The sequence below is a fragment of the Hydractinia symbiolongicarpus genome, chromosome 5 (assembly GCF_029227915.1).
Source record: "Hydractinia symbiolongicarpus strain clone_291-10 chromosome 5, HSymV2.1, whole genome shotgun sequence".
In the NCBI taxonomy this organism is placed as follows: domain Eukaryota; kingdom Metazoa; phylum Cnidaria; class Hydrozoa; order Anthoathecata; family Hydractiniidae; genus Hydractinia; species Hydractinia symbiolongicarpus.
This window is the reverse complement of record NC_079879.1, coordinates 9,760,575-9,778,282: the sequence shown is the minus strand read 5'-3', so window position 1 is coordinate 9,778,282 and position 17,708 is coordinate 9,760,575. Positions and strand designations below refer to the sequence as shown.

At 37.5% G+C, this 17,708-nt stretch overlaps 1 protein-coding gene across 1 annotated transcript; it reads left to right on the top strand.

Moving 5' to 3' along the window:
- The first annotated feature begins 7,103 nt into the window (after window positions 1-7,103).
- LOC130646268 (conodipine-P3-like) lies at window positions 7,104-10,846 on the top strand. Its single transcript, XM_057452442.1, has 4 exons — window positions 7,104-7,437; window positions 8,709-8,809; window positions 9,228-9,346; window positions 10,111-10,846. Exons 2-4 carry the CDS (start codon window positions 8,737-8,739, stop codon window positions 10,366-10,368), a joined length of 450 nt encoding a protein of 149 aa, XP_057308425.1. The 5' UTR covers window positions 7,104-7,437; window positions 8,709-8,736; the 3' UTR covers window positions 10,369-10,846.
- Window positions 10,847-17,708: the final 6,862 nt, after the last annotated feature.

Below are 17,708 nucleotides of genomic sequence, written 5' to 3'. Positions count from 1 at the left end.
GTCTTTGACGTGTTAATTACGTTAATTTGACATTTGATTAGTTCAATTTTAATGAAAATAACACTCAAAACAAAGTGTAAAATTATTGATGGGTTTAGAGGAGTAGTGCATTTTTGCCAGTAAAATTTTAACCCCAAAAGTATAAAGTATCTATGCACGCATTTTTTCGAAACATAAAGGTTGTATCTCTAAATATTTCCGTAAAAAGAGAGCAGGTGTTTCTTTTGTCCATTTTCTTGGCGTCCATTGAGTAAGTGTTGTGCTCTCTCAGGCATCTTGTATGTTTCTCACATTCAGAAAGCGATACAAACTTCACTCCGTTACAGGCGTGTTCACGGGAGCACTTTTAAACCCCGAATCTAGGTTTTAATAAATATTAGTATTTGTCTTGATAAACAACCTTTTTATATAAAGGTAGACCGTGTTAAGTAAGCAAAAGATTAAACTAGGTTTTCTGACGAGTAAAAAAGTGGTGACGAAACTAAACCATATCAAAGAAACAGTATGTTTTTGCTTCAGACAAACAGAATTGCTAGAATCATACTGATTCTTTACTTTTGTTGTGTTGCGACGATTAAGAATTGTGGTGCAAAAATTGGTTTAGCTGACACTCTGAGCTAGCAAGTTTTTGATGCCTTTTAGTTTTATGAATTTCAGTAATTATATTTAAAGTTTGTTTTATAAATCTCTGGCTGCTTAGACCTCCGTGTATCGATAAGTCCATCAAGCAAAATATCTAATCAATTTTTTTTTATTTTTTTTAAATGTGATAGTGAGACATCAATTTTCAATTCGATTTCTAAAATTTTGTAAAAAGTTGAATTTTGACTCGAAATTTATTTTTAATTCAATTTTCCATTTTTGAACTTTTTGCTTGCAATCAATTTTCAATTCAATTTTAACCGTTTCGCATTTGATAAAAATTGGATTCTAAGTAAAGATCGTTTATTAGCTCAAGTCTTATTATACAAAATGTTAAAAATTTTGGAAAGGGTGAACCAGTACGCGTCTGTTTCGTGTCAGTACCATAACCGGGGTAAATAAATATGTCAAATTGTATGTCAGTAGGTTATCTAGCTTTCCGTGTTCGTTCAGTTTGGCTCAAAGGATTTTGAGAACGGCAAGAGGATTCATTTGCACCATGACACTATTAGGTGTTGCATTTAACAGCGTTGTGGGAGAAGTAAACATGTTTCCTCTTAGTAAATTAGAAGGCTTAAATTTTAAATGCGATGGGTAATCAGAGGGATTAAAGACATCATTATAGTGAAATTCCACGCATGCTAAAAGTTGATCAAATGTATTGCATTGATATCGTCGATCTGAATTATCAAAAAAATATTCAAAATTCAAAAAGATTCAAAATACAGTGAAACTTCCTTATAGCGGACATTCGTTACAGCGAACACCTCTCTACAAGGGACATTTTTCTTTGGAACGAATGAAACGTCGGTCAAACTCTCATAACAAAACCTTCATTTAGCGGACAGTTTATAGCGGACACCTTTATATAACGGACATTATTTCAAGGTCCCGATTGACACACAGCGGAACAGCTTAAGAATGGGTCATAAAATAAAATTAAATAAATTTAATACTTTTTTAATATTATTTAATAATTTCAATCTTTTTTAAGTTATCTTTCAGCCATTTATTTTTCAGGGCCATAAAAACGAAAATTTGCAGGGATTTCCAAGCTGTAACCACCTCCGCGGTTAGCGCGTTTGCCAGTCACTATAATTTCCATAGAGCAATAAGGGAGGGATACAAACATAAACACGACTTTAGATATATATTTTTAAGGCACATGACCAACCAACACTTCTTTAGTGTAATGAGAATTTGTACGAACCACTTCACTGTTTTTCTTCTCCCAAAACATGTCACTTGATATACCTTTCTGTCGATTTCAAACGCCCTAATAGCCCCGGGATTGTTTTTGAAAAAAATTGAGCTAATTTTGGGAAGAACATCCATGTAGCGGACACCTTTCTATACATAAATAACATGTACAATTGTTACCGTATTTAAACGTGCACAATTTATTGGCCTTTGGCCTTTTTTCCACTTGTTCCAATTTGGCATCGATATTTTCTGCACACCCTTTACTGCGCCAGTCCCAAAAGTAGCCCAAAGGCTATCTAGGGACGCATTGGATCTATTAAATGCCTGGTTTAACCTCAATTATTTAGTTATGAACAAATTGATATACCATGATAAATATTAAACCTTGTTCTTGATATGGTCGTGTTATTGTTCAGTTTTTTTTACCAACATCGCAAACATGCAAACTTACCTAATATTGATGGATAAATTTTTCCATTGAAGTACCTACTTAAACCACATATATTTTATTTGTCGATACTCCGAAAAATGTGCAAAAATATACTCTGCGTTACTGCAATTTCGTGTTTAGTGATTCCTGCTATTTTTTTACTTAAAATTTCTCCGCTGTGTAATACGAAAATTTCACTTTTTTGTGGTAAACAAATGCTAACGAAAATCTTTTTTTAGGTGTTTTTTGTTGCAAAAAATGGTGGAGATAAATTTTCCAACATTGCAATAGACGATATTTTCTTCTTGGATGGTCACCGTGACTGAGATGTTGATAACAGACCATTGCTTCCGGACTAGAATAGCTGCAGGAAATAACCAATCATAGAAGCATTGTTCCCAATTTAACATTCTAGCTGTGTAAATATAAGTATACGACTAACTAACTGTGTTTTTATATCAAAGTTTAAAGAAGAAACACACAATTTCAGTAGGAAAGAATTTGTGGTCCCTTTTCTACTCTATCGCCAACAATGCAAACAAAGGAAGCCCTCATTTATTTATTGTTGTCTATTTTATTCCCGCTCACGTTGAAATTAACAAATTGATATTATTTTTTTCTGTTTACATGAATTAAACATCAAAATTTTACACAAACAGAGCAATGGATTTTTCAGATTTTTCACTCCCATCAGCACATTTTACGCACGTTTTTTAGCGATTTTTTTATGATTAAAGGACGATGGTATCAAAAATAGTTAGAAATTCGAATGCTTCGAATGTTTTTCTCTCGACATTTGTAAAGTGAATTGTGGCGTGGCATTATCCCTTTGGCACTTAAAATGCTATCTCTTAGTATGTGCATAAAACATATATTTGTATGCCAGCTAGTGGCTATTTTATAAAACCAATTGGAATATTTTTTAGTCGAACTTGTAATATAAGGTGCATAATAATAATATATGTATTCTAATTACAATATATACACTAATATATCTTTTCAATGCAATGATAAAAAAACTGCCATTTGCACAACGGAAATTATAATGATTTCCTAAGGTGCTTCAAAATGAAGTGGCGCAAAATATGTTATTGATAACTCCAAGGTAAAGTGATCAGTATTCAAAGTCAGTCACAAGACAAAAAATCAGAGGGAACTATGTGAAACGTGATAATAAGGAATGGTTAGTATTAGTTCAGCTACTTTAACCAGCTAACCTAAGAATTGTATTAGGTTAATACATTGTTGGACAATAATTTGCACTAGAAACTTACCTTGATGTTTTGTTATTATGAAAACCTGCACCATACGCATTCCTAAAGGTCAATTGGTAATTGTCTATATTAATGAGACATTTTAGTGAGCAAATCAAATTTAAAAAAAACGTGTAAAGAAGAAAAGAATGGCTAATCTTTGCCAAAACGTTGACGCACTTGTGAAAAAAAGAAATACTCGACATCAATACACTAAATTTGCAAAGACATACGTGTTTTTAAACTAAACTACAGCAACCGCATAGACTGGTGTATCAGGTGTTTTCTACTAGATTGAAGAGTATCTACATTGGTACTTTTATATGTCAATAACTCGACCTCAGTAGATAAACAGTAGCTAGTATTATGACGCTAGCAATGTGTTAGTGTTTGACGTTGAAGAATGTTAAGTAAGTGTAATGCTGTTAAAAATTTTATGAAACACGCAATTGCTACACTGCTACATTGTGTTTCATGTCATGTGTGTGTGTGTGAATTTACTGCATTATACATCTGATTTTTTACAGGGATATATCATTAACGTACTAAGTACTTGTAAAATGCCCAATGATATATGGCTTTCATAAGTTGAGATGATACTTGGCGGTGTTAATGTCAACATTCAGATTCACAGGTGTTTTATTCGCTTGAAGGCTGAAGGTGAATCTTTTCTACAACTCAGGGCAGTTACAGGTTAAGATCATAGAAGAGCTTAATGCACTAGGATTTTGTTATAGAGCCGACATTTCGGTAGGGGTGGCGACGTAGTGACTAAAGGGACCCCAACCTCGGTTGGCGCTGTGTGAGAAAGTTTTTAAAATTTAAGACCTACAGACTGAAACCCTTATGTAAATTAGAAGCTGTACAACGTTACACTAGGGAAAACATTATTTTCAAATCTCTAGAAGAAGTGGGATGTCTATGGCACTGCACAAATCTCAATCCCTCTGTTTCACAGAATAGCCAGTCTTCGAGCGCCAAACGTGTAGTGCTGCTTTATTGATGCAACCATAGAGACATACAACACGTATTCAAGTGAATTCAATGAATTTACACTACCTTTTCCTGCTCAAAGCTGCTGGTTTGTTGGTCAAGGAAATGCGCAATTATTAAAATAGATCTATTGATCAGATAAACGTGTAAAATAACAAGAAAAACCTCTTTTTGATGTTTCAGTTGCGGTGGTAAATTCTAAGCTGATAAAATGTGTTTTCACTAAATGACGTCACTCTGCGCAATGACACGTATTGACCTGGTCATTTCCGCTTAAATAGGACCGGCGCGTATAACGTTTTTTGAGTATTTACATTACCCGTATCCGTCTGTCACCCAAATGGTACTGCAAGTAGCGAGACGCACGCAATGCGGTATAAAAGAGCGGGCGAACCCGTGAATTTTTCCACAAATCACTGACTTGTTTAGCTGAATTAACAGCCTTCTTATTACAAGCATATAAAATTTATTAGCAGTTTAAAGGCTGTACCGAGAAACAAAACTTTTGATGAAAAAATTGATGGAAATAACGAAGAAATTTACATGATTTTAATTTGCAAAAAAAATTATAATGAAAAAAAAATGAAATAAAATTGCGTTTTCATTTAACTTTACGTAATGAAAACTAAAATCAAATAAGTGTCCACCAAAATTATATAGACACTTTTTGATTTTAGTTTTCATTACGTAAAGTTACATGAAAACGCATTTTTATTTTTAGCATAATTTTTTTTGCAAATCAAAATCATGTAAATTTCTTCGTTTAGAATACGGGTTCTTGTCAAAATACGGGCTGATTTAAAGAGTTTTATTGACATAATAACATGGATGTGTTCTGTAACATAGTAATTTTTAGTCGGTTAAGTGTCTTTTTAATCAGCGGATTTCAAATTGTTCTCCGATGTTTTATAAGTGTAATTGTAAGAGCAATGATGGTGAATTATTCAACAGCCGAAGCGTTCATTTATCTAAACCTTTCTGTGAATATATGTTACTAAACGAGTATTGTAGAAGACTGAGCCCCTTAACGTGTATCCACGCCGTATAATAAGTTTTTTAAAGAGTGACTTTTGAAATGTAACTTGTACAGGACGGAGTACGACAAATCAAGTCGCACATACCGGTAAATAAATGCCAAAAAAATAATTAATTTTAGGTGTTGTGCTAATAATTAGAGGAAATAACTTATTCTGTTTTTAAAATTTGAGCTTCGTCGAACTAAATTAGACTGAAAAAAATGACAACAATTTTTTTTTTAATATACCTATAATATTTTGTCTTTTTCTTTCTTTTCTTTCTTCTTATCACTCTCTGTTTTTTATTAGTAATCGTTTTTTGTTGAATTGCGCTACCACTTCTCGTCCTTTATTTTGGCCATTTTAGTCAGCAAAACTTGGTTTGACGAAATGTAACAATATTGGGCAGGAAATTCCAATCTTCCCTGCTTCAAATCGCGCTTTAATTAGAGAAAAATTCTTGGGGTCCCCGAGCCGTTTACGGAGTGACCACCTAAGGTTGATGTTTGATGACTAGATACATGAACCCAAGCGTATTTTAAATTTGACAGTTAAATGTTTTCCGCATAATTTAAAATGAAACAAAAGAAAGTTTTGTCAGACTAACTAAAACCTAAAAAAATGTTAAAAACCCGCGTTGAAATCGGCAAAGCACGTACATGAGAAATAAGTGAAACCCAAAATATTCGAGTTATTATAAACTTTTGCGTTCTCAACAACTACTTGAAAAATATCAACACACACTGTTTTTGCTGTCAGTTTTGCATAGGAGTTTTTGGGAGCGTTTCAAAAACTGTCAGAAAGAAGGCTCTTCTATTGAGCATGTCGACATTTAGCGCAGAAATTCTCATACTACTTCAAATAAATCAAGGCTAGAAGGGTGAAAAATATTTTCTCTTGACTATAAGAGCAAAGCATTTTAAATTATTTATTACCTTGGTGGCAAAAACTGCAAAAAATCTGGTGTTTTTGCATTCATTTTTTCCCATTTTATAGCCTAACCTTCGAATCATCTAAATTTTAAAAATGACATCATTTATAGATTATTTTTAAAAAGAAACATCTTTTGCGATTACACACTTTTTTATAAGAATATACTCTATAAAAAAAGATGAAAATAAACAAAAAATTAGGAATATTCTAAAAAATTTGCTCATCTTGAATTTTATTCTTTGTAAACTCACATAGGCATGTGTTCTATTATTAATGTAAAATGTCTTTTCTCAAGTTTCATATAAAATATTCATCCCCTACAAAATCCAGCCGTCTGTCTGTCTGTTGAGTTAAACTGCTTAAACAACACCTTCTTATGGGTGATTTTTTACACCAGTTGGCATTCTCAGATCTCTCAATCTTAATTGTGCTAAGAAAATGCTATGAATATTTATGCAGAAACGAAATTAAGAAATTAAATCAGAAATTAAATCAGAAATTAAATCAGGAATATTTATGTAGACATGAAAAAAAAAACATTATTCTCATAAAAAAAATGATTAAATGACAAATGTTAAGAATGTTTCTGCAACTTTCACCACAAAAATAATCATCAAATTTGCGTAAATCTTCATACCACATTCCTATTTGTAATTGTTTAGTAGTGAATCAATAAAATGACATTAATCTGACCGTCAAACGACGTCGTTTAAATGAGAAAATGTCGTGATAAGGTTTGTTTTCATAGCAAGACTTTCACACTGAAAAATCAGCCTCAGGTCTTGATATTTCCGGCTACTTCATCCACTTGTATTCGTCATTTTGGAATGGAATTTAACCCGGATTCAATTACAAAAGGCATCTATTGATTTACCGAAACCAACATATTGAAGCACTATATAAATCGAAATCGCCTTTCTATTTTTCATTCTCTTTTGCATTGAAGTGTAAAGTGTCGACTAGACTGGTAAGTAATTTCATGTCTCTATATATATAATTCGATGTTCCTTATAATTTTATTGAGATTATGTCTTTTCATGGAGGTGGAAATAAAAAATAGGTAAAAATAGGTCTTTTCAACATTTGACACAATCTGTGCTTAAACCTCAGGTCTTTCAAAAATTGGGGTGATTGGAGGATGGGGGGGGGGGGTCGGGTGGTGTGAAGCTCTAATTTTAATTCGCAGGTTATACTATGCTTTGGTAATCCCAATTTTTTACTAATTAACGTTACTTTTAATTTTCTTCAAGATTACCTCTTTTTTTTTGTCATTTTGTATTTACTTTTGCCTTTTCCATTTTTGATATTTTTTTCTTTCATCAGATGCAAGCATCTTCTAATATTTTTATATAAAATGTAGTGCTTGATAAACACAACCCTCACAAAAACCAGAACTTTGTACATTGTTTTCGTTTGCCAATTAAGCAAGCGCCCCACCTCTCTATCCCCCTTCCCACAAACACTAACACCCTCTGACACCACTTCAATATATTCTATAAATCTAAATCGTCAAAATTTAATAATCGCCCGGATGCCTAATCCATTCATTACGGTTTAGGAACTGTAAAACCACTGTTTTTTGTAGCTATGCGGTTGCTATGATAACGTGACCGACACGTTTTAGTGTTGGACAAAGACTTCCTTCCTACTTTCCTAGCAGAACAGTTTGCCATAAAGGAGCATTATTTTTGTTGAAAAAATATTGACACTAAACATTAAAATACTAAAAACGCAAACGGAAGTATTAAATGGAATGTTTTTCTACTTCGTTCTTTCCATGTTGTTATAAGTGAATACATAATGACGGTTTTTCTTTGTTCATACAAAAAAATATGCTGATGAAGGAAATATGCGTTAAGCCTTGGTATCGATTCTAGTTTCCGTTACGCTAAGTAACTGTTCATTAGTCAGTGTAAAACGCTTTGCTCCCTTTTTAAGGATTCTTTATTTCCTTCAAAGTATCACATGTTTGCCGTTAACGGCAAAAATGGCCAATTAAGATAATTAACCATGATAAAATTTCAAAAATGCGATTGTGATTTATAAGAATGCTCCTCCTTGGTGCTTGGAACAATAGTGTATGTCTTTTTGCATAGAGAAAAACCTCGACACAGGAGTACTCAAGGTGACGCAGGATGGTCTCGAGTATAGCTCTCTTATAAATGTCAATGCATTATTTTTTAACAGCATTCATGTTTAAGTGCGATCACTGATTGTAGAAGTTTGGTTATTCTTTAGGTAAAGAACAAGCACACACATATCGATAATGTTGTTCAGAACACCTATGGTTGCCCTGGTATTGAAACTACTAATAGTTCTGAAAATAGGCACGCAATACGGTAAGGTATTTATTCTATTTTGTCAAAATAATTTTTAGTCTTTTAAAACGCGATTTTTGGCCCTTTTTTGAACGTTACTTTTTTTCGGAACGGTATGAAGGATAGAAGGAGGAACCGTTGCAAATAGGTAAATAACAATAAATTAAAAAAAAGTGTTCCAAGTATCTGATATAAATTAAGATTTCTGTGTTCTCTTGTGCCGAATAAAATCTATTTAACATCTAAGTTTCGTTTCGAATTTTGCTAGTACCTACTAGCCCAGCTCAGCTCTTCACTTAGCTTCAAGATTGCAAAGAGCGGAAAACAAAGCGTGGTTTAAATATTTTCGCCAATGAGGCTATCTTTGTATTATTATGTTTTCTTTGAGTGTCTTTTCTTAGGACATTTTCAATGAAAAAATATCCTTTTTTGTATTTAGTGTCGTCATGCACCGTGCAGTATAAAGGATGTGCTGGTACATCCATGGATACGTTACCGTCAGCATTTACAACAAATTTTCTTCCAGCTTGCAGTAAACTTGATATATGCTATTCATGCGTAAGTAAATAACATTCTCCCCTTTCTTGTCTTTACGATCAAATACATTGCGTTCGATACTTCCTATTTGTTGTTAAATCAAACAAACATAGCCTGTGAAAATGAGAGTTTAAGACAGCTAAAGTTATTGTTCGCGGGTGTTCTAAACGTTTCTCATTCAGCGGTTTATTAAGTTGAAGTAAATAAACATCCTTACTGCGGTTTCGAACGTTAACTGTTTTCATCCTTTGTTTTGAGTCGATAAAACACAAGCGACAAATTTAATTCCATGTAGATCTATCTTTAGAAATATAAACAGCGGCCTAAAACCATTCGTGATATACCAACTTCGTCCCTAAGAAACCTTAGGTTTAGAAAGTAAAAATTTTAGAAAACATTTAGGCAACTTGAGCAGTTTGATAAAGAACATTAAGAAACTTACACAAAGAAGGCAGGAAGGACACAGAATAAAAAATGTTGCCCCATGAGATAGATGATTTAGCATGCTTCTACTTATACCATGTTAGATAAAGCAAGAAAAAACTGGAATCACGTCAAAAGCAAACCAAACATAAGTCGATACCTCAAAAAGCGTTGTAAATAAAAGATTTTTTAAAACACATTTTAGGGTCAAAAAAAACAACTAAGAAACATTTGAAGGTCAAATTATCAAAATTTTAAGAAACCCCAGGCTGAAACACATGTTTAGGTTTCTTATAAAAACAACAACATGTACTTATGTCTGCTATATTCCAAATGTTTTTATTAAACCATAATTCTTTTAGGGAAACACTAAAAAATGGCTACGTGAGGAATGCGATAAAAGATTTCTCCATGATATGCACCGTATATGCAGAACAACGTACAGAAAATGGTACGAAAAAACCACGAGGGCAAATTGCAAAGCTTACGCCAAAACTTACTACAAATTGGTATCGGTGACAGGTCGTAAATATTACGATAAAGTCTCTCCAAAATGGTGTACAAAAGATTGCGTTGTTTCGAAAGGAAGCCCTGATATTAAATATCAAGAAAATTTGTAGATGCTCGTACAGTTTACAAGGTGGAGTGTTTCTTTGCTTACCACTTGATAACGCAGAGGGTTACGTGTATGAAAATAGCAAGGAGAAGAAAAGATTTCTTTCATAAAAGTCCTCGTTTTCCAATCGCTAATGTAAATAACGGAATAGGTTTTATGATTCCGCGTAATTGTAAATTGCAGACCTGAAGTAGCTATATAGAGACGAGACGTATACACACTGTTACCGGGATTATTTATTCAATCATCAAAGATTGACAGCTTTCTTAGTGGGACACTTATTTTCTTGAAGAATTCTGTCAGGTGCGTGTTTATGGAGGCTCAAAGTGACTTTTAAGTTACCTCACATGAAGTAATATATTATAATTTATTGTCAAAGTTCCAATCTTGTTGTCGCGTGTTGGAAGAACTGTATGACAACGATTTTTTAAGATGTTTATTTATTTAAAATTATTTTTCCGAATAAATTTGCTTCAAACTAATGCATCATCTAATTTTTTTAGCCAGAAACATTTTTTTAAAACGCTGCAATCTTAGTCAAAATATGTTGAGACAAGACAGCGAATTTCGAAGTTCGTCACCAGGTACGCGTTTCATCCTCATATTAAAAAACGCTACAGGCCCTGGGATCGAGGTTGGTTCGTCACCACAAGTAATTGCGCAAGCTATTTCTATATTAGATTCACACCTCTTGAACTTGTCAATGTTCGGAGTGGACTTGGACATTCGAAAGTCCAAATCGTTGCTGACGTCAGCATTGCGATTTTTCACAATTTTCGTGGATTATTTCGGTGTGCAGGCGTGCTAGAAAATGTGACTAGAAACTTTTCAACGCTGTCTGCCTGCGTGTGTGTGGAAGTAGCGCATTGACTGAATCCCACGTTTGCACATACTTAAAAAATGAGGAAAAAACTATCTTTGTGTAATATCTTTGTCCAAGATTGTAGCTTGACATCTTCCTGTTTTATCTCCAGCATAAACAAACATAGAGCAGAACTTTTTGACACGCACCACCCACTTTATCGTATTAAAAACTTTAAGAAATACGAAGAGAAGTGGTCCGGCTTTCGTCACTAATTTTTTTTTTCGGAATAAAGTAAGAAAATAAAAAGTTTCTGATAACATACTTTTTACGTCTCTTCAAATTTGTTATTTCGAAAGTTTGCAATTTGTCAACTCTGATGGTGGAAATTCTACCTCCTACCTCCATGGTCAACCATCGTTACAAAAACCCTGAAATACATTTGCATTTAGTATTTTTGTTTTTTTAATGCCGTTCAGCTTTTTAGAACTGTGCGTTCAGAACTGTTGACCGACAGTTCTGTATCGTCAACTAATCACCATTTTGTCCGCCGTCGCCGCCAAAATCGTATTTCTTGCTGACTTAAACTGTGTGTCACACATACACTTTATACACTTTTTTTACATCAAAAATGTCGTAAATAAAGCTCACTTTTAGGTTGTATTAGCACAAAAAGCAAAACAACGATAAAAATCATTCCACGGCAATTAGGTATAAGTCATGGGTTTACTCCGGTGATGATCTAGATCACTGGACCAAAAAGAACATTATTAAACATTGTTATAACAGAAATATTGTTTCTATTTAGCTGGCACTTATTTTTCAAATTTAACTTACTAAAATTTCTTAGGAGTTGTTCTTGAATTCATTGTTGTTAATGCCTGGATGATATTCTCGCATAAATTGAATTTCGTAAAAGAATAATTCAACATGTTTTCTATTTAAATCGTTCTCTTGTGCCTCCAGGACGGCGCCTGTTGCCTGAGACTTGGGTCAAGACCTTGCGCGGCCAGAAAGAGAAAAGATTGCTTTATTCACGCATCATATGCAAACTCCATAAAGTTTTACCCAATTGCTACATCTAAAATGGTAGTGAGAGAAGTGAGGAGACGTGAAAGTGAAACTAGCCTAACTATTTTGTGGTCCTGATGATACTTTCTAGTTTTATATGGGTTGATCAGGAAAACATGAACATATACACATAGCTAGCTATATTATTATTAAATGATGGTCTTTTATTATTTATAGGAGGCTAGCTAAGCGTTGTTAGGATTGAGGATAGCTTCATAGTTGTTATGATATATGTACATAGGTGGGCGAGACCCAGAGACACTTGGAGACGGACTACCGAGGTGGATGGTCGAGCTCTGATACTTACGTAAATATAAGCTCTTGTGTTTAACTACAACGCGTAGTCTTTGTCTGATTCGCTGTCTCCTGACTTCCAAGCACTGGTCACATCATTTGGCGACGAATTTGACTAGCAATTCCAGTTCTTGCAGCAGTAAAACTCTGAAAAGGAGCAGCCAAGTCTCGACGAAGACATCCAGCCACGACAACGTTTTCCGAACATTTGCCTCGATTGCCCAACAAATCGACAACCCGCGCGCCAGAAGAGTAATTTGCAGAATGGCGGGCGCAAAGGGCGTGTACGCTGCAATGCCGCCCTTTAAGAAAACCAACGACGCGGGCGCCACCCTTGACTCTTTCAACAAATATGTGAAAAGAGCACGTATGGTTTTCGACACAGAAGACATCAATGAAGACAAAAAAAAGAAAGCTCTTCTACAGTTATGGGGAGGAGATGAAATGATAAACTTTTTCGAACATGAAGGCAAAGTGTTGGAAACAGACACTTTTGACCAAGCAATTGGGAAAATACAAGCAGCCATCAAGTGTCAGATAAATGAGGTATACCCAGTCTTTAAACTTTTCTGTGAAATGCCACAGGGTCAAGCCAGATTTGCTGATTGGTATACAAAGGTCCTGGACCAGGCAAAATTGTGCAACTTCGAAAATTATGATGCAAACCGAGCGGCACGGGACGCCATGACAATTCAGACATCAAACCACAAGCTTCGCAAACAAGCATTAGCAGAAGGAACGAATTACAATGACTTTGTGAAATACGGACTAGCACTAGAAGCCTCTACCTCTCAAGCCAAAACCATAGAGAAAACAGAAAGCGTCAACTACATCAGTCGCAGACAGGAAAACAAGCAAGAGCACAGGGCAGAAAAAGAGGAGACAACACGGAAAGCCCCAGTACAAGGAAAAATGTGTGACTTTTGCGGATATGAACGAAGGCGAGCACACAAACAAGGCAAGTGCCCAGCAAAAGGGAAAAAGTGCAACGAGTGCAAGAAAAAGCACCACTTCGCCCACGCCCCAGTATGTCCAGGGAAAGTACGATCGGTTGACACAGATTCAGATTCAGACGACAGCCTGACCGGCAGAGTGGAAGTGGTATCAAACATCCCAGAACCCAGCTCCAACCTACCCGACAAACAGGACGACCAGACCGAAGTGAAGGTAAACGGCCAGCCAATGACCATGCGAATTGATTCGGGATGTCGAAAGGTACTGATACCAGAAAAGGACTTTAAGCAGAAACTCCAAAATACAACAAGATTGGTTCGGACAAAAGTAAAGCTGAGACCATATGGCACAGACAAACTCTTAGACGTTAAAGGACGAGCAAGAGTCCAAATCGCAGCTAAAAACGGTTCCACCTGTGAAGTTTTCGCTTACATAATCGCAGGTCGGCACACTGAATCGCTCCTGGGTTGGGAAGCTGCGACACCTTTAGGAATTCTCAAGTTAAATCCTGAAGGAGAGGTAGTAGCCAACCTCAAGGATAACGGGAAGGACGATGATCGCCAAGACGAAACCTCCACCTCAAAGGAAATACAAGAGACGTTGGAGAAACACGACCAACTATTTCACGGCATCGGGAAGTTTGAGAACACGGAAGTTAACTTTGACATCGACGACAGTATAACACCAATCGCTCAAAGGGAAAGACCAATTCCGCTAGCATACCAACCAGAAATATCTCAGCACCTTAAGGAGTTGAAAGAAAACGACATCATCGAGGGACCACTGACGTCGGACGAGGACCTGTCGTGGATATCAAACGTAGTTGTGACACGTAAACCGACCGGAAAAATTCGAATGAACTTAGATATGCGACATGCAAACATAGCCATTAAGGACAGCAAGTTTCCGATACCTTCAATACATGTTTTACGACACAAACTTAATGGTGCAACAGTATTCAGCAAATTAGACATGCGCCATTCGTTTCACCAGATGCTGCTAGGGAAAAAGTCGAGGAAACTAACTAACTTTTACACGCATGAAGGCATACACCGTTTTAGACGTCTCGTGATGGGAGCTACTCCAGCCAGCCAGGAGTTCCATGAACGCCTACGACAAGGAATTGTGGATTTAAACGGTGTACTGCAAATTGAGGACGATATACTCGTTTTTGGCAAGGACGATGCGGAACACTTAGCGAATCTAATCGCCACACTGAACCGCGTGGCAAAACTAGGAATAACTTTGCGAAAAGAAAAGTGCCAGTGGGGAGTACCAGAAGTAATTTTTTTCGGGTACAAATTCAACAAGAACGGCATGTCAGCAGATCCTGCAAAGATAAAGGCAATAACAGAACTGACAGCCCCCTCAAACGTAAATGAGGTGAAAAGTTTTTTACAGATGTGCCAGTATAATGCCTTGTTTATGTTTGGCGATTCGCAGACTTACAGCGACATCACAGAACCGCTCCGGAATCTTTTGCGGAAAGGTGCCAAATTTGAATGGACGACCGGTTGTGAGGAGGCATTCAGGAAACTCAAAAAGGGACTCTGCAGCGAGCAGGTAATTTCACCATGGGCTCCAGACAGGAAGACCAAACTGGTAGTGGACCGGGGGCCAAAAGGAATCGCAGCCACACTGTATCAGCAAGACCCTCAGAGCAGTAACTGGAACACCGTAAACTATTCAAGCCGAGCACTGACCAGGACCGAGCAGAGGTATGCGGCTATTGAAGGGGAGAGTTTGGCCATATTATACGGCATCACAACCAATCACATGTACCTGTATGGCATGAATTTCGACGTGATCACGGACCACAAACCCTTGGTCACATTGTACAACAACCCGAAGCGACAAGGTCCAGCACGAGTAGAGCGCCACCGGCTGAAACTTCAGGCGTACCGTTTTACAGTAAAGTACGAGAAAGGCACATCCAACCCTGCGGACTTCAACAGTCGACACCCCCTGCAGAGGACGCACGCAGACGAAGAAGAAGGAATCGAGGAGACACAATTCGTGAACGCAATCGTCAGCAACAATGTTCCGGATGCGCTGACGGAACACATTATACAGAAAGCCACTAATGAAGACACAACGCTCTCGAGACTCAAGTATTGCATCCTGAAGACCGGATACATCCCAGAGACTGCCAAGGACCTAGCGGCTTATCGAGCTGTCTTTGGAGAATTGAGTGTAGCAAATCAAGTCGTCCTACGTGGAACTAGGATAGTGCTGCCACAAAGCCTTCAACCAACAGTGATCGAACTAGCCCACGAAGGGCACCAAGGATCGACCAAAATGAAGCAATATTTACGCTCCAGGGTTTGGTTTCCCCGTATGGACACCCTAGTGGAGAATTATGCCCAATCTTGCCACTCCTGCCTAGCAGCCACCCCGCAGACCAAACACCAACCCTTGCTACCGACCGAACTTCCACAAGGACCGTGGAGACATGTGGCATCAGACTTCAAAGGACCGATTGCAGCGGACTTCTACTTCTTGTTGGTCATCGACGAGTATTCGCGTTTTCCTGAGGTGGCGATTCTCGACTCGACGGGAGCAGACACAGTAATTCCACAACTTGACCGAATTTTGTCAACTCATGGCATTCCAGAAAAATTAAAATCGGATAATGGTCCCCCTTTTAATTCTAATGCGTTCCAAAATTACGCTAAAAAAAGGGGATTCAAGCATCAACCCGTCACTCCAGAACAGCCAAGCTCAAATGGTCTAGCAGAAAATTTTATGCGTATGCTGCAGAAAGTAGCCCACACCGCATATATGGAACAGGAAGACCCAAAGGAAGCCGTCTACAAGTACCTCTTATCCTATCGGGCGACACCGCACAGTGCCACAGGGAAGTCACCTGCAGAACTGTTGTTCCAAAGGAAGATATCGACTACCATTCCTCACTTCAAACTCGACGAGAGAAACCCCGATGTCACTGAACGGGAACGAAGATACAAGGAAGCCACCGCCACGTACCACGATGCACGCAGGAACGCCAAAGTTGTGGACCTGCAAGTTGGGGACAAGGTGCTTCGCCCTCAACGAAAGACCACCGTGAAACCCCCGTTCAACCCAGAGCCCTTGACAGTCGTGGAGAGAAAGGGTTACACCATCACCGCTCAAGCTGACAACGGGAAGAAGATTACCAGAGCAGCTACGAAGTTCAAGAAGGTCGTCAACCGTTTCCCGATCTTCAACCACACCTCGCGTACACAAGCTCTCGAGTCCGACAGTGACGATGACGGGCTATCATTCCGCCGATGGCGAGAACGGACAGCAGACAAGGACGAGGAGGATCGCACAGATCCTACTCCAGTGGTTCGTGACGATGATGCCGTCCAGGATGAGTTCAGACGGGACACTCCCACTCCAGCAACAGAGGACGCTGGTGAGTCGGCAGACGATGACGACACTGAAGATGAAGGAAGCGACACAATTCCATACAAGGGGAGCTCCGATGAAGAGTCGGAGGATATTCCCGTACGTAAAAGAAGAACCCCAAAATACTTGAACGATTACGTGACTTCATAAACGGTAGGGAAAAACTTCGCCGTTTGAGACAGTATAGAACAATTCGAACTATGCTACAACGAAGAGGCCACGGGGCAGATACTAGTTATTTTTTATTTACGGTTTAGTTTTTTATTTTACTTTTCTTTTATTATAAGGATAGGTGGGGAGAGATGTTATGATATATGTACATAGGTGGGCGAGACCCAGAGACACTTGGAGACGGACTACCGAGGTGGATGGTCGAGCTCTGATACTTACGTAAATATAAGCTCTTGTGTTTAACTACAACGCGTAGTCTTTGTCTGATTCGCTGTCTCCTGACTTCCAAGCACTGGTCACATCAATAGTCACTGCTCTGGCAGCCCTGCAAAAAGCTGATATTTTCACTAGTAGAACAAATTCAAATGACTGCAGACTGCAGAATAGTTGTGTGTGTTTAGGCGGACGTCACAAATATTTGGTGTTAGAGTCACCCAACCAACCCTATTTTTTGATTGAAATTTTTGATATACTGAGTCGGAAAAGCTGGAATGACAAAAAAATATTATACGCTTGTTGTCTCCCCACAGCCCGTTCCCACCATTACTATTGTATATACTTCGCTTAAAAATACAAAAAGGGTCCTAAGATAAAAACTATATATAGTTGAATTACGCCCGATTACTTTGCTTCACTGAGCGCCCCAATATTTTTTCCTCCCA

Excerpts from the sequence above, each read along its gene's own strand:
- LOC130646268 (XM_057452442.1), top strand. The coding sequence starts at position 8,737 with ATGTTGTTCAGAACACCTATGGTTGCCCTGGTATTGAAACTACTAATA. Across the intron at positions 8,810-9,227 it reads GAAAATAGGCACGCAATACG|TGTCGTCATGCACCGTGCAG; the intron begins GTAAGGTATTTA and ends TTTTGTATTTAG. Across the intron at positions 9,347-10,110 it reads TTGATATATGCTATTCATGC|GGAAACACTAAAAAATGGCT; the intron begins GTAAGTAAATAA and ends TAATTCTTTTAG.